This window comes from Leptidea sinapis, chromosome 35 (assembly GCF_905404315.1).
Source record: "Leptidea sinapis chromosome 35, ilLepSina1.1, whole genome shotgun sequence".
NCBI classification, from domain to species: domain Eukaryota; kingdom Metazoa; phylum Arthropoda; class Insecta; order Lepidoptera; family Pieridae; genus Leptidea; species Leptidea sinapis.
Window position 1 is genome coordinate 1,551,982 of NC_066299.1, and position 25,643 is coordinate 1,577,624.

The 25,643-nt window shown below is 35.1% G+C and overlaps 2 protein-coding genes across 5 annotated transcripts in view; one reads left to right on the top strand and one right to left on the bottom strand.

The window, feature by feature from the left end:
• LOC126975386 (putative ammonium transporter 2) overlaps positions 1–12,424 on the top strand; it is a 37,204-nt gene extending 24,780 nt beyond the window's left edge. For all 3 annotated transcript variants that reach the window (XM_050823262.1, XM_050823263.1, XM_050823261.1), the window contains exons 7-13: positions 2,030–2,115; positions 3,885–3,967; positions 5,335–5,484; positions 6,460–6,537; positions 7,330–7,508; positions 8,080–8,199; positions 10,225–12,424. In XM_050823262.1, the coding sequence (XP_050679219.1) occupies positions 2,030–2,115; positions 3,885–3,967; positions 5,335–5,484; positions 6,460–6,537; positions 7,330–7,508; positions 8,080–8,199; positions 10,225–10,632 (1,104 nt within the window). In that variant the 3' untranslated portion in view covers positions 10,633–12,424. The remainder of the gene's footprint in view (positions 1–2,029; positions 2,116–3,884; positions 3,968–5,334; positions 5,485–6,459; positions 6,538–7,329; positions 7,509–8,079; positions 8,200–10,224) is intronic.
• Positions 12,425–12,707: 283 nt separating this feature from the next.
• Positions 12,708–25,230, bottom strand: LOC126975388 (origin recognition complex subunit 4). 2 transcript variants are annotated; one of them, XM_050823267.1, is made up of 7 exons: positions 24,947–25,230; positions 23,068–23,193; positions 21,113–21,335; positions 19,258–19,452; positions 16,497–16,723; positions 14,517–14,725; positions 12,708–13,033 (listed from the first exon to the last, which is right to left on the bottom strand). In XM_050823267.1, the coding sequence occupies exons 1-7, from the start codon at positions 25,142–25,144 to the stop codon at positions 12,766–12,768; spliced, it is 1,446 nt and encodes a 481-aa protein (XP_050679224.1). In that variant the 5' UTR covers positions 25,145–25,230; the 3' UTR covers positions 12,708–12,765. The 2 variants fall into 2 exon arrangements, with proteins under 2 accessions (XP_050679224.1, XP_050679225.1); XM_050823268.1 differs by lacking the exon at positions 24,947–25,230 and adding an exon at positions 24,813–24,833.
• Positions 25,231–25,643: the final 413 nt, after the last annotated feature.

Here is a 25,643-nt window from a genome sequence, read left to right on the forward strand (position 1 = left end):
ATAATTTTCTCATTTTGGCGTAATGTCCGGAGGTGACTGCTGGTATTAACCCGAACAACTCTTAGCACTCTCTATGCTATATGCGGTAAAAGATGCAGAGAGAATATACACAGAGACAGGTCAATAGGAATATTATTAAGAGTATGATAAACAAATGGAAAGGTACTAAGAAGGAATCTAGCGTCAAAAATAAGCTAGTTTTGGTTACAAGTTCCATTCCAGCCTAATACACAGTCCATATTGCACCCACACATAAACACATAGGAACGCGAATGCTCCCTGTGTACGAATCCTACCTGCTCTCCCCTACGTACAACTATAAGGGATTGTTATAATGGTTTACAAAATACTAGCTGACCCGCCAGACGTTGTACCGGCTATAGAAAAAAAATATAGGAAAACGGTTGACCCTAGAGGTCATTCTTGCAACATCCGGCTGCTAATTCTATACCTAAACGTTTCAAATTGTACTTTTGACAATTTTGAGCTCTTCGAGGACAAAAATATAATTTGTGTTATTTTTAGATCTTCGAACTCAAAGAGTTAGTTCTTCTATGTTAGTCTGATATAACTTAAATAAAACCCTATTTAAAAAATTTAAACCGCAATTACTTTTGAGTGAATAAACCGATTTTCACGCAGTATTCAGTTGATCGATAAACCCGCTTTAAAACATTTCCAATAAAACCACATTTAGAAAAATTCTTTTTCGTAGTTTTTTTAAGATTTCTCAAAGACTTCCGGTCCGAATTGTGCCCTTTCGAATGGCGCCAGGCGCGATTAAATCGGTCGAGCCGTTCAAAAGTTATAAGGGGTTTACATGCGGTTATATAATTTAAAAATAAAACCGATGTGCTAAAATACTGTAAAAAATAAACATACTCCCTTCGCCAATCACAAAAAAAAGCTGTTTGCCAGCTTTTTTATAGTATTAATCACTCTACACCATTGCCTTCAAAATACGTTAGTTAAGTTAAGGTGAATTTTGCTAAGATTAAAATAAAAGTAGCTGAACACTGGTAGGGTTTTGGAATTGACCCCCAATAATATACCCCATAATACCCCATGTATTATTATCGCCGATGAAAATGTCATAGTTACTAAAATTTTATTACTACATGCCGGGACACAATGTACTTATATATAATAAGATTTATGTATTTGTCTGTTCGTTTGTACACTCTAATCAGATCTCACGGAGCAGTAGCTCAGCTATCTATCTTTTGTACCAGGAAAACATAAGTGAAGAAAAGTTAATAACCATCAGTTTTAAGGGAATCATGATTCAGATATTAACGCATTATTATATTATGACGTCAGGGACAGACTGCCGACGATTTCGATATGTACTTCATTGGTACCAGGTAAACATAAATATTATAGTGGTGATAGAAATGTTAGTGATGGAATGTGTACTGACGAAATGAACCTGGACTTCATATATAGTTGAGAGGCTTATGCTAAGCTTATGAACAAAGTTCAGAAATACGTCATAGTACTATATTATGTACTTGCACCTACACACACACAACAAGAACACACATACATACATTAATAAAGGATCGTTTATCAAATTTAATGTTGCATTGTTAATAACATAATTGTATGATCCATTTTTAGCCATGTCATAATTATTTATGTTTTACTATTAATTATAGGTATTGTATCGCTGTAGCATTACCAAGTAGGTATAATAAAATGAAAAACTTTTTGTACGTTATTTCAAATAGAGTTACCTACTCACTGAAATAGAGTTTAGTGTAATATCAAAGTCATTCACAAGATTCAAACATGTAAAATTCATGAACCCTGTAAGCAGTGGACAGCCTGTTAATTAATGTCAATTTCAACAATCTTTGGGGAGGCCTTTGTCCAGCAGTGAACGTCTTCCGGCTGGTGATGATGAAATAAATATGTTAAATTAAAAAAAAAAAACAAATTTCAATTTTTCAGTACAAATCGACAATTTCTTACTTCAACCCGTAATATTAAGTAAATCATTAGTATGACTACAGCATTATTATTGCAGGTAAGTGGCGCTAAATGGCAGTACGCAGCGAGAGCCGCGGTTATGACTATGATGGGGTCGTTCGGCGGAGGTTCATTCGGTCTGCTGTAAGTTACTAAATTTGATTAAAAGGCATAAAATGCCTTTTTTTTGGGCTTTAATCCACATATTGCCCATCTAGCAGATAGACTCAGCTCTGCGGCATATGCAGTTAGAAAGATTAGAGAATACACGAATGTTGCGACCGCTAGATTAGTGTACTTCAGTTATTTTCACAGCATCATGACGTATGGTATTTTACTGTGGGGTCATGCTGCTGACATTGATATAGTGTTTGCTCTGCAAAAGAGAGCTGTTCGTGCTATATATTAGCTTGGTTATAGACAGTCTCTCAAAGAAAAATTTAAAGAAATAAATATTATGACTGTTCATTGTCAGTACATTTATGAAAATTTAATTTAGGTACGTTCACAAAAATCGTCACCTTTTTGCTCTTAGTAGTGATTTTCATTATTATAACACCAGAAATAAGGCATTGCTTGTAACTAATTCTAGTAGGCTACATAAGATACATAATACCTTTAAGGGTAAATGTATACACTTCTACAATAAAGTCCCAGCCACTGTTCAGTATTATCTATAAATTAATTTGAATGTTTTATAAAAAATGGCTCTGTCGTAAATCCTACTACTCCACAGCTGAATATACATAGCCATTTTTTAAAACATTGAAATTAATTTATAGACTGCTGGGACTATTAATAAGTTTATTTAATTAAGATTAATGATAAGTTTATTGTAGAAAAAATTCACCTTAGAAAAAAATTACGCCTGGCAATATTTTAGCAATTATTTTTAGTTATATGGTCCCGATCCAGGATAACTTCACCTATCTTATTAAATAAATATATAAAAGCTCACTCTGTAAGTGTTCACTCTGCAAAACAATGACGACTTTTCAATGTTATATACTATTTTTGTAGGAATCAATTTTTTTATAAATTAAATATAGCCTTTGTTGCTTAGTAAAACTACACCACTGTACTCAAAATTTATTATTTATAATGGCACATACCCACAAAACAAAAACCGTCCTTTTTATAATATTAGTAGGTAAACTAATTAACGAACCGCTCTTCCTTCGCGTGTCTCCTGCCCGTGTATGCATGCCTGGTAGTTACAACTTAGAAAAACGCTCCAATTTGTTGAAATAGCATGTCCAGTTTCTGGATTTCCTGTTAATTTCTTTGATTTATAGTTAACAAACCTCATTTTCAATGCAACTATGGGAAACTTTTGAATCTAAATACCTTCTGATCCCGAAGACCTTGGTGGTCTTCAACTCAACGATTCTAAGCTTTTCTCATCAAGACTTTTCCAACGATATATTATTATGGAGGTCTGTACCTATTGTGGTTACTAACGAATAAAGTTAACAACGCCGTTTTTATATTATTATTAGTACCTATATATTGAAGAAATTGTTATAGATAACAGTCTATTTCTGCCGTGAAGCAGTAATGTGAAAACATTAGTGTTTCGGTATGAAGGGTGCCGTAGCTAGTGAAATTACTGGGCAATTGAGACTTAACATCTTATGTCTCAAGGTGGCGAGCGCAATTATAGTAGTGCCGCTCAGAATTTTTAGGTTTTCCAAAAATCCTGAGCGGCATTGCATTGAAATGGGCAAGGCGTATCAATTACCACTAGCGGGTTGTCTTGCTCGTCTCGTCCCTTATTTTCGTATAAAAAGAGGTCTATAATATAGTATATAGTTGCATATATTATCTCCTACCCGTAGACATAAAGACGGACCCCAAACTCTACACATACAGGTAGTATAACTAATGAGTTATAATACTAATTTTGTCGCCAGATTCACGCTGCTGAAGAACAAAGGCCGGGCTGACGTGATGGACCTTATGAACAGTATCCTGGGATCTCTGGTTTCTATTACTGGTTCGTGATGTATAAACACCTACACTTAGAACTAGCCTCACAGATTGTAGTCTAATTTTAGGGCAATCATTTTATTTTTGTAATTTTATATTTACATATTGGCAATGTAATATAAAGAATATGTAATAGTACAAGTACAGAAGGCTCACTCCGCAAAATCAATTAAAGAAATAGGGACTCTTTCGGCCGTACATAAGTTGCAATTCAGATCGCACAGCGCTATTAACCTACATTTTTATTCACCTTGAAGTTCCTCTCTTTCTATCGCGTGACTCTTACCTTTTCTGACGACATTAGGGTTGTCTATTAACCTAAAACTGTACCTACCTAGTATAAGGTCATCTTATAGGAATAGCTCAGTTTTTTTTATAATATAGATACGTATGTACACAAAATTTCACATCAATATTTTTCGTTGTCAAACCTACAATAGTTGCATGTTGCAGAGATGCGTGGGAAGACCACGACATAGTCAACATAGTTCATTTTATATGGTATTGGGTTATTATGCATAGACAACAATAAGCGAAGGAATCAAAATAGTCCGATACAGAATATTTCACTCCGATTTAGTATCCATAGTTTCGTTACAATTAGTTAATTTTTGGGGGAGGATATCGCTGAGGACGGAACCCCGATTTTTGAATTAACTTCCCATTTTTAGTCGGAGCTGCAGCTGGCTTTATCGAACTGACGATTGTATCTCCCACGTTAGAGCGACGGTATGTTGTTTGAGTGATCTTAAATCGAAAAAAGGTCTCAGCTAATATTTCCTCTAAAAAAATGATGATGCTATGATCAGTATTATGCCGAGGTGAACTCCAATTCTGCATTTTTAATATAAATTAATAAATAAGTGTACTTGTATAGCTACTAGGTTTATGTTGCAGAATAAATGGTTTTTCTTTCTTTGTTCAAAAACATTGCACCAAAAGAATAATGAAGTCAAATTTGTCGCCAATTCAAAAACTGGAGTGGGAGGATTCTTTGCACAGGATGCCGCTAGATTATGGGTAACACAACGGTGCCTATTTCTGGAGCAGTAAGAATCATTGTGCTTGGGTCTGAAGGGCGCCGTAGCTAGTGAAATACCTGGGCAAATGAGACTTAAACTCTTATTGCTCATGGCGATGAGCGCAATTGTAGTGCCGCTCAGAATTTTACTTAACATCTTATGTCTCATAGTGATGAGCGCAATTGTAGTGCCGCTCAGAATTTTATGGGTTTTTCAAGAATCCTGTGCATCATCATCTGAACCTTCTGCTCGTCTCGTCCCTTATTGTCATCAAAAAATTTCAACAAGTCTCTATCGTTTCGACAGCCAAATGTTTGCCTTTCATCCCTATTTATTATGTTTTTTTTTTCAGCTGGTTGCTTCCTATATCGAGCATGGGAGGCTCTGATCATAGGTATGATAGGAGCGCTGATAGCGTCACTGAGTGCTCAGCTGTTTGACCGGCTCAGGGTAGACGATCCTGTGGGCGCCTCCGCCGTGCATGGGGCTTGTGGATTCTGGGGTAATGTTGCACCTTCCATTTTATTATGGCTTGAATTATCCAGGCAACTGGCTCATCATGCAGGAAAAAATAAACCGCCTGCAAGCAATTAAGGTAATAATATGCATAATCCTAAGCCACCAGCAGCCCTGGGTCAGGACGAACAACAGTTGTGAAGACACAAGGGATTGTTGATCTCTTTATTATTCGACTTGTAGCTAAGGTGGAGTGGGAGGCTCCTTTGCTCGCTATTTCTGCAGTGAAGCAGTAATGTGTATACATTATTGTGTTTCAGTCTCAAGGGCGCCGTAGCTAGTGAAATTACGGGGCAAATGAGACTTAACATCTTATGTCTCAAGGTGACGAGCGCATTTGTAGTGCCGCTCAGAATTTTTGGATTTTTCAAGAATCCTGAGTAGCACTGCATGTAATGGGCAAGGCGTGTGAGTTACCATCAACTGAACGACCATCTCGTCCCTTATTTTCATAAAAAGTAAAAAAATACCTTACGAATCAGAGCTTAGACTATAGTGTAAATGGTTAATGATGACAGTTAGCATCAGGTGAGATGAGGTTTGGGCCGACTCGTTCAATTAAAATTTATGAATAAAAAACTATATGTTCACAATGATGAAGTCTGTGAATTGTGACAATATATGCACTTCCTTCTTTGAAGAGTATTCGCGGAGTTTCTGCCAGTTGTCTCCTGTACTTGCTGTTATATCACATAGGAATCTTTTTTCTTGATGTAGCGGTATATAGGTCTATTAAAATAAGATTCAGGGATCTTAAAAGCCGGCAACGCATCTCTTGACCCCCCTCTTGTCTTGCGGATGTCCATGGGTAGTTGCCTTTCCATCACTTGAGTCTGTTGCCTGTTTCCTTCCTCATATATATTTAAAAAAGACTGTTTTAATACACCTTTCATTTATTTCTTTCTGGATCTGAAGACATACAATGTCGCGGAAGTTAGTTACATGATAAACGTCATTTCAGGAGTGGTGGCGGTCGGACTGTTTGCTGACAATCCAATACCAATGGAGACCACAAACGGAAGATCAGGACTTTTTAAAGGTACCGTCCGCCTCATGTTATGGATTTGAACTTTCGTGACTTTTAGAAGCGCTATATTACACGAAGCTCGGAGCACCCGCAGGTTCTATCGTTTTGTAACACGAAGAGACGTTGATTCATTCGAATCCAAATATTTTTATTCAAAATAGAATTTTAACTAACTTATTAAACAGCAAACAGTTATGCGTCAGAACTGAGAAAGACGGACTCCTTAACTCCAGGGGCTTCTTTCTACATAAATAAAATTTCGTAATAATAAAATTTATTATTTAAATAGCCTGAGGGCGATATATCCATTCCTAATCTGTGGTACAATTAAGAAAGTCGTTTATGTTGTAGCGACCTTTATCATCTAAACTTCTTTTAACAATTCTATTTTATTTTATATATTATTCGTTTGAATTTCAAATTTGTAGAAGCATATCGCACAACAAATCTTTACTAACTCGACTAAACCATAGGTAGGCTAACAAGTTTTTATTTGTTCCTGGTATTACTATTAAGTTATATTAAGATTATCACTTAAGCACTCATTGAGTAGGCTCTTTACATATACACACGCCAGCCATGGGCACTAGGTAATATCTCTGCATAAAAGCAAGACTCAGGCTTTCCTGGATGCAGGCCACTATAATCACATGTATTTTATGGAGACTTTTTTTAAATAAAATAGTATATGGTACTCTTTTTTATCAATCTGTGCTCTTCCATAACCCTCTCTGAAATGATTAATATTCTACTTCTTCTACAAAAAGTTCATTACCTTAGTCCAAAGATATCTTTATTGTACAGGCGGCGGTTGGTACCTACTAGGTGTACAGACGTTGACAGCAGTATGTCTGATGATGTGGGCCGGGATAGTGACGATGTTGCTGCTGTGGCTGATAGATAAGGTGCTGCCCATCAGAATGGACCCCTACGAAGAGTTACTGGGCGCAGATCTATGTGATCACCGGATTAGGCATGGAAAGGTTGGTTATAGTAGTGGGCACATTTTTTCCACGCGTTCCATTAGCGTTGGGTTCAATTAAGTTCATAGCGGAGCAACTCATCAACTGCAAATTTTTTAATAAATCCATGATCTATACATGGGTTTCATTGGGTACCTTGCATACGATAAGTACTGTATCCTCGTATAAAATATAACGGGATGTAATGTATTGTTTTGTAAAATAACCTGTTTTTTAATTCTAGATAATAGTCGTGAACACGCCTACGCCATGTGTGATAATATATCCTGAAAGTTTCCTCGAATTATAATATTGAACTTTCGTAAATGGCCAAAGCCTAATACAGACTTATAGAGTTCTTATACGAGTATATTATATAAAAGGGGGCAAACGGACAAGAGTCACTTGATGGGAAGAGACGAGGCAACCACGCATGGACATCTGTAAAACCAGAGGCTAAGAGATGCGTTGCCGGTCTTTAAGTTGGGAGTATGTTCTATACTTGAAGGTCCCCTGAGTCGGGAAATATAATTCTTCAATCTCAAGATTGCGGTTTTTGGGCTGAAGCCATTAACACATGCTATGTTTACAGGTGGGAGTATCACGAGCTGTCTCTGCTCTGCGGCCGTTCCACAGATCCAATAGCATAGAAGAGGTTGGCGGCATTGGAGTTAACGCTGGACATAATATGATCATAGACAAACTTACTGAGGTTTGAAATTAAAGCAATATAGATACAAATATTTGCCCATACCGGTGGTATGCTTTCATTTGTCTCAGCAGGAATCTGTAAATTTACTCGCTATTTTATGAGAAATTTAGCCACTGCTCGAACATGACGTTCATTGAGAGTTTCAAGCAGGGGGGGATGTTTTGGTAGCCGAGCGGTCAATTCAAAGAGTGGTCGATATTTAGTGTCACACACGCATGTGTTTCAATTTTTTTTCGCTCGGACCTAATTATAAGTTTTATTTTTAAATATGTAACAAAATTTATATCTGATGCGGGATATTTAATCCCATTAGTGATATTTCTTCACTTTTTAAATTACATAAATTTGTTTATAAGTATTTAATATAATCTATATATATAAGAGATTTCCACGTATATAGTCACTCATCACGATATCTCTGGAACCATTAGAGCAAAAGTCTTGAAATTTGGTAGGAATATTCTTTTCACCGAGTAGAGGTCAGATAAGAATTTTTCAAAATTCCATCCGCAAGAGATTTTTATTTATTATGAGCAGAACAACGTCTGTCGGGTCAGTATTATATAACCGTTATATTATAACGTTTTTATTATAATACAATAAGTATTAATTTTTGAAGTTTTGCGAAAATAATCTTGAATCGTTGTGCGGCAGTTAATCTCGACAGCCTATCCCCCGCCGCATAAACTGACCATAATTTGTAACTGCTTCAGATCTTGGCTAGACGAGGGCTAGTCTTTAGCTCTTATGTTTCAAATACGATATCGAAAAAAACATCAGAAGATTCAAATTGTAACAGAATTTATGTACAGACTATATAACTGGTAGTAGAATAATCTACTAACAATTTTAGACAACTTATAAAATTAATTAACCTTTAATTTATTTCTGTTATGACGTCACGTGGCAAACAAGTCGTTTACCTGGTGTGATGTGACATGCTATGCCGACTACAACGCAGAACCGTTTGACACAAAGAATAACATCGTGTGTGTTATTTTATGAAAAGTAAATTAAATACCTACTACTGTATATACAAATAAAGGGTGCAAGTCCAGATAACAACATCTCTTACGGAGATACAGCAAGATAGAAAGAAGCCAAGCTATTGTTACTGTACAAATGATTTAAGTTTTCTTTAGTGTTAATTCCGCCAATATTTGTTTTTAAACAATTAGACACGTGTTTCGCCTCTACACGAGGCATACTTAGGACGTGTTGTCTCGCCAAAATCTGGCAAATTTGAGTCTCGTTCCAGATTCGAAACACGTGTCTAATTGTTTAAAAACAAATATTGGCGGAATTTAACACTAAAGAAAACTTAAATCATTTGTATAATTATGAATTTCCGCAAAGTAACGCCTACTTCAACCAATTTTATTGTTACTGTAACCGAATTTGATTCACAAGTCGTAAGCAGTCAGCCACGCTTGGCATTACCTTAGTACTTTGAATATTGACGGTCATCTGTAACGCTAGAATGTTCTAAGCCTATGGTATGCTATATAAACATATACAGGTGGCCGAGAAGTTGACGTCCAAATCTAAAATTTGAAAGCCGGTGAAAGATGGTGATGAGTATCCGAATCACCCCTATGTATGTTCTACGATAATTGTGGTTTAGGACTTTTTTCTAATTTTTTTTGTACACTTTTAGTTGAACAATTTTACTGTTGATAATTACTAACTACAGTTGCAATAACCACATAAGAAACTATGAATAGTTTAGACAATGCGGAACTAGTTTAGAATTGAGTCGTAAGTTCAAGATAACTTCTCCAGCTAAATTCATGAAAATGTTCAAGGTATCAAAAAATAAAATTAAATGCCTATGGCTTCTAACTATTTTTAAAAAAAATCCCAGAACATTGGCCAATAAATGCTTAGCTAAATAATGCTTTAGCTTTGGACGTCAACTTCTCGGCCACCCAGTATATTATATTATCTTCAGTGGTACCCAAAAAATTAATCTGGCATAAGAGTTTAAAAGCTGTTTCCTGGATAATGAAAATAGATTTTTTTCAGCTCAAAATCAAGAAAAACAAAAGAGGACCCCTAAAAATGTTTACTAACAACGGATTTATAGAGGACAGTACTGTGGAACCAATATCATACAGAAACAACGGGTTCCTAAACAAACGACCCGGCAATCCATTGAACGAACTCCATCGAGCTATAGACTCTATGGAACTTGAACTCAATGGCGAGAAAAACGCACAGACTACAGACGCTAAGAAACCAAACGCACAGATGATTAATATAGAAGATTTTAAGGGAAAGAGGCATAAAGAATTATCTGTGGCAGAGTTGGAAATTTTGGGTGAAATTAATTCTAGTCAGGATAGATTCCGGCACAGGATAGTGGAAGACGATTATAAGGATGATGTGTGTAGAAGTGGTGCGGCGTCGCCTAGTTTTAAATGGATAGATTAAAGATTATTTTACAAGGATATTATAATATTTTATCTACACCCATGCTTTAAATCCTCTATTAAAGATTCTAAAACAGTTAGCTTATTGCCAACATTAAAACACCCAATGACCTAATAACCATTACATCATCCAAACGAGTGTTGTAATGGTGTACTGAATTTCATTACAAAACTCCTTTGTTTTTTTTTCGATCCCTTCATGCGCAGAGACAGACAGCCACATTCTTATTTCTCGATGCGTGATATCTGTATGAATTTAAAAAAAAAGAACATTTTCGTTTACGCGCGTACCACACTACCAGAATGTCACGCGGCGTAAATAAATGTAGGTTATCCAAATCCCCGCCAGTTTTCCTCGATATTTTTATTGTTTTGTTTACCAAAAATGACCGATTCATATTTTGACAGCACAATGCCAGATATTTTAAACGCTGCAAAAGAGCCATAATATTCAAGTGAATTTTAATAATGATTGCACTATACAATATGTAAATTACGAATAAAATAAATAATTATTTCGTTAATACTTAGTTTATTTGAATATAATCAGTAGGTACTTAATGGATGATATTAGGTTACTACTAGGACTGCCTATTTTAATGTTAGCAGTAAGCTAACTGTTTCAGAGTCTTTTAGAGGATTCATATTCTGGGTGTAGATAAAGTCTTGTATGCAACTGTTGATAATTAGGTATTAAAACACTCATGTGATACTATTATCACACTCGGCTTCACCTCGTTTGATAAACCCACATTCGTGTTTTAATACCCCTTATTACACAACAGTTGCATAAATAACTATTACAAGGCAGCAGATAATATGTTATTAAATCTCGAAAGCGTCTTAAGTTTTGACAGTGATTTACGCAACATGTTTACACTAACGCGCATATGACAAACATTAGCTGTTTTTTTTTGTCAGAATCAGGCTATCCTCTTTACATTATTTTAAATGTTTCCGAATATTGCATTAACTTAGTATACGAGCATAATAGACAAACACTCTCCTCATTACGGCGAGACTAAATTTAAAATGTTCATGTGTGCTAGTTTTACAGATGTGTTAGTGAGTTAGTGCAGCATGTAGTATTTTGCTTTTAAACAATCCCTATGACAAATATTGATAAACGGCGTCATCATATTCACGTAGGTATAAAATATTATATTTTCTAACACATATTTTTTTAATCAATATAATCTTCAGAAAATAAGAGTGTTTACTGCGTATACAAAATATTTTAGTGAATATTATGTTCTACGAAAATAAGCACCAAGAAGAATCAGTATTAAGCTGTGAATTAATGTTTCATTATTTGGATTGTTGCTGTAGATAACAATACAATTTAACACAGAACACGACACGATTATATTTTTAAATTAATATGCGTTAAAACTCAATTACTTACGATAAACACTAAAATTAAAATCCAATTTCACAGGAGACTAATGGACACTAAAAGTGTCCAAACTGTTTCAAAGCGGTTTCACGGTCCATCTATTCCGTCTCACCTAGGTTTTTGTGTAAGGTTAGTTATTTCACTCTCACACAGGTTCTATTACGCTATTATTCTAAGTTTATGGGTTATTGTGTATATGACGTGTCTAAATTATGATTTCATTGGTCATACTTTTTATTATTACTAATAGTATTCACTTCAATAATTATTAGCGCCAGTATTACAAATTAAAAATACATTTTGATGTAAAATTGCATGTTATTATTTACTTAGGTTTTACGTTAACTGATTTTTATCTGATAGTTGTGTTTTATTTAAATTAAATTATTTTATTAAATTATTACTTTAATTACACACACACCCCCACAGTTTCACTTATAGATATTAAGCCCAAAAATACTAAAACAATTATGTATCATTTAGAGGAAATCCGTCGCTATTAAAAATTTTATAAATGATCTTCGGTGTTGCGATAGTCAAGTGTTATTCGAGCTTTTGGCGGGTGCACAGCTCCTGAAGAAGCCTCGCGCTGAGGCGACACGTGTGTCGAAGTGATTTTGTGAAATTTAGAGGATTTAACAGTTTTTAAGATTTTAAATATCCTAAAAAAAAGTCATACATAATAAATTATGTGTTTATTGCAAAGTAATTTAATTTAAACAGTTATTATAGTATGACTCAAACAACAGAGTTATTGACCCAGTGTGAGATTTCAGTTGGCAGTGCCTTAAATCCCTTCACAGCCTCTTTAATATCCTCTACGGGCACAGTAAGAGTGTAGAGTTTGAACTCTTTCTGGACTCTGCTCACTGTATCGGCACCATAAGCGTCTGTGGCACGAACAGGTTGGATTATTTCTAGTGACTGCAAGTGTTCGAAGGCTTTTAAAATAACTGGCCGCGGTACGGATTGAGTCGAGGAGTTCTGGTTTGAAAACTTTGTGTACCTGAAAGACAATAGATTTGTATGATTATATAAATATTATTATATTAACGACGACCCCTATAGCCCAGGCGTTAGTGATCCTGCTTACTGAGCTAGAGGTCCCGGGTTCGAATCTTGATAGGTGCAATAATTTATATGATGAATATAAATGGTTTTTTATCGAGTCATGGATTATGTATTTATGTATATGTTAAACATGTATTTATGTATTAAATATATCGTTGTCTTGTACCCATAGTACAGGCTATGCCTAGTTTGGGGCAAGATAATTTGTGTAAGAGTGTATCAAAATTATTATATCATTATTATTATAAAATAAATAAGGAAAGTTAAATAAACGCAAATGTAAAAAGCTAATTAGGACAGAGATATTTGTAATGGTCGCTAAGCTACCATCCTACACATCATTACAAAAATCATTTGTAACTAGACTACTCTACGTTACATCAAATCAAATCAAAATCGCTTTCAAATTCAAATTCAAAATTCAAATATTTATATTCAAAATAGGATTTATTATCACTTATTGAACGTCAAAATCTACCACCCATTCAAAAGAGACTGCCTCAGACCTGAGAAGAATGGGCGCAAGAAACTCAGCGGGCATTTTTTTATATTTTATTAATTTTTTATTTTATTCATGTAGGTCAAGGAAATGACACATGATGAATGTCAAAAGTTTTCTTTTTACATTTACCGCCACTTCGGAAAGGGATGAGCATTAGTGAGAAGAGGTGGCAAGAAACTCATTGCCACTCCTTTATTTATCATCATTTACAACTTAATACTTTTTCAAATTATTACAATACAATATGAAAACTGATGCAACAAGTATACTCAAACGTCAAACACTAAATGCCTTATACGAATAAGTCTAACTGAAAACACATGAGTTTTTGAGTACAGTAGATGCATCAATCCACACACACCGTAAATAAATAAAAGTAGGTATTATGCGAACATTATAATAGCGATTACAAAAAATATAATAACTTTAATTCTTCAAACATGAAACATAGTTTCTGTTTACTGAATCATCCTGCCACCACAAGTAGCGCCCAACGCTTGGACCAGCCATCGCCTCCATCGACAATATTTTAGGGTAGGGACAAAAGCGTGTGTGTGCTTTTTTCATGCAAGACAAAATAATTACAATACTATGAAAATTAACAATACATAAAGGTCGGCAACGCTCCTGTGATTCCTCTGGTGTTGCAAGAGAATGTGGGCGGCGGTGATCACTTAACACCAGGTGACCCGTACGCTCGTTAGTCCCCATTTTCCATATACAGGTCACTTCCTTCACATATTATTATTATCTATATGATTCAAAGTGATTAGCGCAATTGTAGTGCCATTCAGAATGTTTTAGTTTTTCAAGAATCCTGAGCGGCACTGCATTGTAATGGGCAGGGCGTATCAATTACTATCAGCTGGACGTCCTGCTCGTCTCGTCCCTTAGTATCATACTAATAAATACTAACCTATGCAAAACCATCTCGAAGTTCATCGGTTGCCCATCAAATATCTCCATGCCGTGCATCATGGCGATGACCAGAGACAACTCTAGAATAGACAGAGACTGCAGAAGTCTCCGTCTGCTCTCCCCCGAGACTGTGTTGTCTATGACTTCTGTTATGTCAGTCACGTCTATGTATGGCTTTCTCGCGGACAGTTTTGATACTATTTGAAACTGGAAACAAAATAAGGAAAAGATAAAAATATTTGTATTAAAATTAGCCACTTTTTTTTATTAAACACTTTTGCCCCTGAAATATAAAAAATATTGATAAGGTATTGTATAATTAACTTATAACCTCAGAATACAGGACAAACCAGAAGCCGTCAAAGCGCTCAACAGTGAGGAGGTGGAAACCACGCCACAACGGCGTAGTTTTTTAATTTGTAATTTAGCAATGGCCGATCCGCGTACTGGTTAGAACCAGTTGCAGTTGTGAGTTTTTAAATTATTACGTCGTTGTGTCTTTCCAACACGTGAAATTGGGATTACATATCACCTTTTTTATGACAATAAGGGACGAGACGAGCAAGACTTTCTGCTGATGATAATTGATACGCCCTACCCATTACAATGCAGTGCCACTCAGTGTTTTTCAAAAACCCAAGAATACTAAGCGGCACTACAATAGCGCTCGTCACCTTGAGACATAAAATGTTAAGTCTCATTTGTCCAGTAATTTCACCAGCGACCGCGCCCTTCAGACCGACTAACGTTTACACATTACAGCTTCAGGGCAGAAGTTTCACCTGTTAGTAGCATTTTCAATTAATTTTATTAAAACATTGCATTTATTATAGAGCGTGACGCTAAAATGGCTCAATTAAATGAACACACAGGTATAGCTATCTAAACTTAATCGTAAAAAAATAATTCTAAAAATTAAAGAATATAACTGAAATTTTCAAATTTTCAAACAAAAAAATTATAATATTATATTTAAGAAGCAACATTTTAGACAACCTTACGCGGTCGCATAAGACGGCACGAACTAGCGCGCGGCTTCTAGATTTCTTACAGGTGTCCCGAAATTAAATTATGAAAAAAATATTTATTTTGGTGACTTATGTATTTTATTTTTTATGATTACATTTAAGTAGTTCTTCCCGTGTGTTTATTTAATGTCACCATTGTAGCGCCACGCTGTATAAGCCCTATAGGCGGTAATGTAATGACCGTTGATAGCACTGAGCGGGGTATGAGGCGCGGGCGGGGAGATATTTTGTAAGTCAGGCGCTGCGTAGAAATGTGATTCAACACTCCTTCTGTTTTGTTCTATACTACGAGCTTATGACAAACCTAAATTCAAATAATTTCTTGTTTTGAAAGTAAAATTGAAATCAGACCTAAATCTAATATGAATACTTAGGTTTACCAAATCAGAAAATAACATTAGTATTGGCATAATTGTTGATTTAAAGAAAGCATTCGATACGGTTAGCCCGCAAATTATTCTAAATTTAATATTTAATAATGAATTTCAGTTAAATAACATTGGCATCACTGGCGTAGCCTATCCAATATTTGAACATACTTGATGTATCACCAACAAATGTATGGATCAGAGTTCATATTACTCTAAATTGAAATTTAGTTTAATATTAAACGTGCAGTGAGAATGTTGTGCTTAAAACATAGTGGATTTTGGCTATCTTCGTTTTTTACAAGATTATAGCCGTCATCTGTCAATCTATCAATGACTGCACGTTTGGTATATACGAGTGAATCGCTTTTTTCTTAAAGAGTTCCGCTAGGCTGGTATGGATAACCATAAACCATGGTATGATTGTTCAACAATCTAACGGATTTAATGGATAATGCCCCATTTCGGACGTTTGACTAATTGGCCAAATGATAAATTTAATTTTAAATTTTCCAAATTTCCTTTTAATTTTTGGCCAAACTGGTCAAAATATGTAAAGTAAAGGAATAAATAATTACATACCAACACATTCCTCAATATCTGTTCATTAAAAGTATAATAACAGAACTTTTCCAACGCATCTACCACTTTCTCATCGGAAGCTAAGCTCTGGATATGCGCGTTCCAAGATTCCAGATAATCCATTTGCAACTCCTCGAACTGCTTGGAATCCATATCGCATTTCTGGAATATCTCGTCTGGGATTGAAAATTTGATGCAATTGTCGTCTACGTCCATTGGTTCGACACCTGTAATTAAAACAAAACACAACTAAATAATAATTTCTTAGCTTCAGAACAAACAAGAAAAGCAGAGTGAAAGGAAATAAAGTACATTAAAGCCCCCATAACGCAGTACACTTCTATCGCGTTGTCATATTCTGTATATGGATGTGACATGAATGGGCGCAACAAACTCAGCGGGCTTTTTTTTTTCATCGAATAAATATGTTTACAAAGTAATATTGTACAATTAAACTTATTATTTAACAGCCTGAGGGCGGTCACTCCATTCCCAATCTGTGGTATCATTAAGAAAGTCATTTATGTTATAGTAACCTTTACCACACAAACGTTTTTCAACAATTCTTTTGAATAACGTAATACTTTTGTTTTGAACATTTTCTGGGATCTTGTTGTAAAAGCATAAACATCCCCCCACAAAAGACTTACTAACTCGACTTAGCCGAGTAGTAGGCATCATAAGTTTATGTCTGTTCCTGGTGTTAACATTATGGTTATGACAGTTTCTGGCAAATTCCCTATGTGCCTATGAACATACATTACGAGGTGTGAGAGAGTCAAGATGGTAATTTCTTTGAATTTTGCTCTCAATGCGCGATATAACGCGATTCTGCCCATATAACATGGGAATTTCCCACAAATTTATGTATAGTGATATTTATAATGATTTGTACAGTTCATAATTAGCTTCCCGTACCTTTGCACGTGTGTGATTTGTGTTATTACAAAATTAAATTATTTTATTAAATTTAAGCAGTAACTATGCACGGACGAGTAAAAAAAGAAGGACTCCGCGCCGTGATATTAGCAAGTGAAGCACCTTTATGCTAGTGTGTGTGCGGTTACAGGGGATACTAGTTACAGAATTTTTTCTCCCTTAAATAATCATATAAAAATGGCCACAAATACTTATATAGTATCGTTTTTACACTATTTCGCAACGCACGACGGCATTTTTAAAATTATTTTATTGAGACGGAAACTGATCTGTCACAGACGATGACAATTCTCATAATGGCCGCCTATCGGCCTGTAGTAGTGTAAGTGTGTGCGTGGGGCTATGTATTTACACGTTAATCGGCTTGTTTTGGTGCTACACTTTTATGTAAGGTGACACGGAGTCCTTTTTTTTACTAGTCCGTGTAAGACACGGAGTCCTTTTTTTTACTAGTCCGTGTAACTATGTAGGATCTAATTTAGGCTATTTCTCACCCTTGAATAGAATGCCAGAGAATATATCAGACATTACGATGAAGTCAACTTATTTGATCACAATTTACACAAATTTAAAAAATATATAAAAACGCGTCTTTCAAGGGTGGGATGACCTTGATCTATTTTTGTGGTAATTTATATTAATATCATATTCGAAGATATATAATATATTGTAGTTCTTATTTTATTTTGTGGCTTAATTTAATTAAATTGCATGGCTTTTTCGCTTATAATTGGACTTAATTCCAGAAAAACGTTCCAAGCCACAATCATGTCGAAATTGAGTTAAGAACACAAAACTGGTCACGTGCTTCATATTAACAAAAAATGGCAGCCCTACTGTCACTCTTTAAATGACATCATGACTTAGTAGCCCAACCCACATGTATGTAATACACTAATATTATTAAACTTTAAACACGAATTCCTCAAAATGTGATGTTGGTGGCTTGGAACGTTTTTCAAGAATTACGTCCAATTGAGGTATCACTTACCATATTAATGTTATTGTATGTGTATTATACTGTGTTTATCTAATATATAAAATTCTCGTATCATGGTGTTAAACTTTGAACTCCTCCGAAACGGCTTGACCGATTCTCATGAAATTTGAGTGCATATTGGGTAAGTCTGAGAATCGGACAACATCTATTTTTCATCCCCCTAAATGTTAAGGGTGCTCCACACGATATTTTTTTTTAATTTTTAACATTTCTTTTTAAATTTGTTTGATTATTTTAGCAATAAAAAATACATACAACTTCAAATTTTCACCCGTCTACGATCAACAGTTACTTTTGTATCGCGATTTTAATATCGGCAATACAACGTTTGCTGGGTCAGCTAGTATTAGTATATACCTTGTTGGCGGAATTTATTTAATAAATAAATAACATAAGATATCGTCGACTTTGTGACATCGATGTGTACTTACTTGCAATTATAAACCGTAAGGTAAACATTCTTAGACCGCGATTGTATGTCTCATCCGTTTAACTATTGAAGACTGAACTTTTTTTTATGGAATAGGAGGACAAACGAGCGTACGGGTCACCTGGTGTTAAGTGATCACCGCCACCCACATTCTCTTGCAACACTAGAGGAATCACAAGAGCGTTGCCGGCCGTTAAGGAAGGTGTACGCGTTTTTTTTGAAGGTACCCATGTCGTATCGTCCTGGAAACACCACACAAGGAAGCTCATTCCACAGCTTTGTAGTACGTGGAAGAAAGCTCCTTGAAAACCGCACTGTGGAGGACCGCCACACATCCAGATGGTGGGGATGATATCCTAACTTGTGGCGTGTCGTCCGAAGGTGGAACTTACCCACAGATTTCATTCTTTTTCTTTTAGGCTTCACGTGTCTAGGGATCGGCATACTCAAGCATTCCACGAATAGCTCCTTAACATCTTCTAGCACTAAAGTGTTCTCGTGAGGAAAGAGACATATGTGTCTGTGTGAGAATCTTGATTTTACGCGTTTCTCTAAGGCCTCCGTGACGTCTAGACGATTTGTTGTGCCTGAAATTAAATTAAAATATTTTTGGAAGAGTCGCAGCTTATTCAAATGCAAGGCTTTGAACCAGTTATAAATGGAACGGTTATTAGATTAAAACTTGCTCTGTCGATTAATGGCTCGGCGATAAAATCGATACAATCTGGTTTATTGAACAAAACCTTAATACTTCTTCGGGTATTTATACTTATAGTTCGTTTTAACGAACTATCACACGACGATCTGCTAAAACAATGTTTCCAACCTTTTTAACCCTTTTTTATACAGTGTAGAATTAGCAACTAAATATTCTAAAATCTTGATTAAGTTGTTCCATACTGAAATTTTTCAAGCACAGATATGTAATAACCGCAAGAAATTCAATTCACATTTAACATTATATTATGCATAATATTGTCTTTGTAACGAAAAACAAGTACCTAGAATTTTCGTCTGTTTCTGCACGTTAATTTCAGAAACTCCTAAACTAATTTGAAATGTCGTTTTGTTTCAATCTGTTCACAAAATACGAGTAAAGTCGCGGGCACTTGTAATTTATTGAAATTGGGGTTGAAAGTACGAAAATGCTAATTTGTACTGAAAAATTGAAATTAGTTTTATTTTTTAATTTAACATAATATTTATTTAATCAAAATAATTACTATTATTATCTATACATTGCTACCTAATATATATCTAATAGTAAGGTCATTTATGCCTTTGCGATAGAACTGTAGTGATCTAGATTCGACAAACTGTGTGAAAGTATTTTGAACTTTTTTCCTGAGAAGAAATCTTTTTATCACGTAGAAAATTGTCCAAAGGAACGAAAAAACAAGTGGTCCGTTAGAGCAAGGTCGGGCGAATACGGATGGTTTCTAATTGCAGTTCTTGTAGAGTTAAAACGGTTTCTCGTGCTGTATGAGGTCTCGCGTTATCATGGAGCAATATTGTTGAAGATCGAATGAGTTGGGGCAGTTTCACTGCTAATATTGCTATCATTGTTTGGAGTCCGACACAGTAGACAACTGCCGTTATTGCTTGGCCAGATCGGAGAAAACTATAGTGAATACCACCATCCTGGGACCACCAAACTGTCACCATTACCTTTTTATTGGTAAGCTTTGCTCTAAGACACTTTTGCGGCATTTGACATGGGCATTCAGCCATACCATTTTTCGCTTACGGTTGTCGTAGGTAAAGAATCCACTTTTAATCGCATGTCACAATTCGATCCAATATTTCTTCATTTCTGTATCTATTCAACAAGGCACCACCAGGTTCCACCATCTTTTTCAATTCATTGTTATTCACGTGTGTGTGCGGTCTTCCACGTGGTTCGTTCTTCAAATCAAAGTTTCCAGCACTAAAGCGTTTATACCAAAATAGCACGGTGCGTTTATTCTCAGTCCCCTCTGCAAACGCAACATTGATATTGCGAGCTGTTTCTGCCGCGTTTTTTCCGCGTCGGAACTCGTATTCAAAAAATCACTCGAATTTTCGAAGTATCCATCTTTCTTGTCTAAACTGAATAAAAAAAACATCTGAAAGTCAATAATCGAATGTAGCACATATTTTAAAAGAAGAACTACATAGGTACCATGTGAAAAAAGTTTCACTCAAAAATCTCAAACCATGAAGGTTCTATGTCAATTCGAAGTACCTATTACAATAAAGTGAACTTACCCAAAACACAGATAGGTGCCATTTTGTTATGTGTGATATCAAACAGGTTATAGAGCAGTGTTTGCGCGCGGCCCGAGTGACAGAAAAGGTGGAACTCTTCCAGCAAGAACAGCATGGTTTTGCACCTCCTGTCTGCGCCCGTCATCATGCAGCTCAACAAAAAACTTAAGTTCTCTGCGAATGTGCCGAACACCCGATCCCCTACCACGTTTTCCAGTTGCATCTAATAAAAATCAAATAAAAATCACATTTGTTTATGTGAATGTAATGTTGGCGGCAAAACTAAAAATACTAGTTACACGTGCAAATGAACCTAACGCGAGAAAATTTTCGGTCAATGATTTATTATGACTTTCGTTGTGGGCTTACTGAACAACAAAGCTATATAGGCTGCGATTAGCATTTCTTAATGAGGCCCAACCTCGTGCCACTATTTACAATAGGTTGAACGAGTTTAAGTGTGAACGTAGCAATCTCAATGATGATCCGCGTCCTTTAACAGCGACTACTGAAGATAACAGTGCTGTGCGACGCATGATAGAGGAAGATAAGTACAATATTTAATAAGCGTGCAAAAAAAAGATTGCTGGGAGAGACTCTTGCGCCGCTTCTTCTCTCTCAGAGCGCCATTATTTCATATTTAAAACAATTGTAAAGGAATCAATTTTGAGAAAATAAATGCCTTTTATGCCTGTACAAAAGACCAGGCCATGAGTACATGAAGTGAGTAAACAATAAATAGTTAATGAATGAAGTCACATGCATGTCAGGACCATTCCATTTATATACGCAAAGACTGGGAGGTGAAAACTGTATGGTTAAGCCAAGGTATCTTTTTTTTATATATATTTATTAATAAAAAAACAATTTTTACATTGCGGTTTCAAAGCAATAAAAACCACTGAGGTTTGTACAATTGCTAAATTAAGTCTACACCAACAGAGTTAAATTAATAAAAGAAAAAATAGTTCACAATCCTTAGAAACTTTGCTATACATTATAATTTTACAAATAAAAGTTAAAGTACTTGATACAATTCATAATTAAGCACAATAAGTTGATCGGTGGTCAGTCAAGTCTTAAAAAGTATTTTTTTAAATTCTGTTTTAAATTTGTCTCAGCCAACGAGTCAGTCAAGTCACATGGCAGTTTATTAATAAGTCTAGGTACTATGTAAGCTGTTGTTCTTTCACCGAACGCATTGGATGCCCGAGGCATGTGCAGCCGGTTTAGACTAACAGCGCGCGTATACACGGGGTGATCTATGGCTGTTTTTAATTTATCATTAAAATAATTTTCTTTTAGTTTTGAATATTCAATTTGCTTAAATATTGACAACACTTGACAATGCTTAAATAGCCCGCTTTCGTTACCCTGAAATTTACGTTTAATTTGATTTGATACTATTTTTTTAAGAATTTAAATTTTATTAATTTTTTCAAGGTACGAATTGTAAGTACGACCGTAACTGCTCAGTCCATACTGAACGTACGATACGATATACGAATGAGTATCTCTTGTCGTAAGTTTTATGACAATAAGGGACATGACGAGCAGGACGTTCAGCTGATAATAAATGATACGTCGTGCCATTTACAATGCCGTATTCTTGAAAAATCCAAAAAATTCTGAGCGGCACTACAATTGCGCTCGTCTCCTTGAGACATAAGGTGTTAAGTCTCGTTTGCCCAGTAATTCCACTAGCTACGGCGCCCTACAGTCCGAAATACAATACTGCTTTTCGGCAGAAATTGGCGCCGTTGTGGAATCCATAATCTAGCTGGCATACAATATAAAGCGTTTGTGTAGTATGTAGTAGTAGAGAATGCTGGCAGCAGTTATCACCTAACATTCGGTAAAAAAAATGTGTGTTCGCCCTCGATATTCGACAACAAAACATTTTTACATCTAAGACAATTACCTACATTTTCATTCTAAGTTTGCATAAGTCTCACCTGTGCAGTGATAGACTTCAGGGCCACCTTTTCATCCTGATGTAGCAGGCCATTCAGCTTCACCAGATATACATCGCTCTCCATGTCAACTTCCTTTGAGACTTCGCGTAGCACGGAGTTAATCAGCTGCAAAATGAAAATAAAAAATTAAATTAAATAATTAAATGCAATTACAACAGAAGAAAGATACTAAGCAATACAATGGCCCTTTAACAATACAATCACTTTAATGACAACACAAGAAATAATCACTACATATTATAAAACAAAACTCTCCATTGCATCTGTCTGTCTGTACGGGATAAACTCAAAAACTACTGCACCGATTTTCATGCTGTTTTCATCAATGGATAGAGTGGTTTTAGAGGAGGGTTTTACTCAATAATTTGTAATAATAAGTTTTTGTACATATTTTTGTATATATTAACGATATTTGTTCGAGGTCTGGGAAAAAAAAAGATGTCTTGGAGCTTTCAACAAAAACACTGTCTAAAACTTTTGAGATATAAAATAATAATCTGTGGTGGAATTGTGTATCTTATATTATAGGTCTACAGACAAGTCCGTAAGGGCATATGTGTTCCTGTTAAGGATAATGTACTATATCCATTTTATACTTCAAAAAAATGGCAATTTTTAAAGTGGAAATGTAAAAGCTAGTTACACAATTATATGATATTAATCCTTATCATTTTAATACTACATATTATAAAATCATTCCGAAATATATTTTCGTTTGATTTTTAACTCAACAACTTTCAATGGCTTTAGACCACATTATTCTCGAATACTTACATAATTTTTTTCTATTGCCAGAATAGGGTATGTTGTTGGTCAGCTAGTATATGATAATAATATAAAAAATCCCATTAAAATCTGACTGTGACTAAACGAATGTGGTAGAAATATTTAATAATTCAGATTGGCGGCCTGAGAAGCTACTCCTACAGTTCATACAGATTATGATTACATATCTACTTGTTCTCAAATTATAATGGACCTGGTACAAAAAAAGAGACAAGTTAGTAAGAAGTATTGAGAATCAAAATCTCTGGAACATAAACAAATATATACAACGGTCTAGTAAAAAACAACTAAAAAATATGCTCAACAAAGGTAGAAACGAAAATATTGAAAACTTTACAAGTGAGAAACCTTCACTGTATATTTATATGGTACTAACAGTATAACACATTTAAATATATAAAGTAAAAGTCAAAGGTTGTGATAGATACTCTTAATAACACCGATACTTTAAAAAAATATGTAGTCTTTTCAGCACTATAAAAGAATAGCTTTTACCCACAACTTCATCCCCGTGGAAGAGTTGCATTGTGTGGCAGAATTTCTTATTATTTAAGAATACTTTGCAAATAAAATGTATATGTACTGCTGCAATTAAATTAATTCTGTTATCTTCAATAATGACTTACATCCATCTCCTATTTCAACTTCTCTGACCTTTTTTTTTGCGATAAAAGGTCCCATGTCCTTTCCCAAGCTCTAGTCTCTCTCTGTACTGAATTTCATGAAAATCTGTTCAGTGGTTCAGGTGTGAAAGCATAACAAACAAACTTACATTCACATTTATAATATGAACAGGGATTTATTAACGTTTTAGTAACCTATGATTTTATTGAATTTTTGTCCACCCATTACAGTGATTGTGCCTTTTGCCAAACCAGAACCTTACACTATTACGGTATTTTTTAAGCAAGAGAAGGACAAACGAGTGTACGAGTCACCTGATGTTAAGTAACCACTGTCCTTCTGACTTTTTCTTGCAACACCAATGTCGTATCGTCCTGCAAACACCGCACAAGGAAGCTCTTTCCACAGCTTAGTAGTAAAAACGTATTACGTATAACAAAGAACAAACCGTTGTTTTACCGCTCCCTCTAGGTCCAACAATCAACGCCGAGTGTGATTCTCCTTGCAATATAGACTTCATGATTAAGTCGTAAACATGTTCTCTTTCTTTATGATGTCCTCGGAATCTAACATTATCTTCTGAGATTTTTACTTTTAAATATTTTCTAATGAGTTTGACTGTGGAAGTAGAATTACTATTTAACATTTCAGAAGGAATTGTTAATATAATTTAGTATGAAATAATAAGTATTTTAACGCAAAGTAATTTCAGCGCCAATATTTTGTAAACAAAACACAAAGTACCTACCAAATCATTTTTTTTTTTTCGGGATTTTATGACGTGGTAACTAAGACCTTTAAGTCAAGTCTTTTTTTTTTACTATCTAAATATGTGTACTTTTCATTTCACAGTTCACTTATCACTTCACTTTATTTTATATTGTTAGAATTGTATTCTTAATATATTTATATAATGGTTTATAACTTCTTTTGTCTCTTATTAATTGATCAAGTGGAGGCGGGCGGGATGAAGAATCGCATAAAATTTTGGAGTCACTGATTTCATTAGCCAGCACAAGTCTGTCAATCAGAAATGTTTGGCAGTCGAAAATAAGGTGGTCCATAGTTCCTTCATTTGAATTGCAATGTGGGCAAATTTTATTCTCAACAATATCTCCCAATCTTGCAAGGTGTGACGGTGCAGT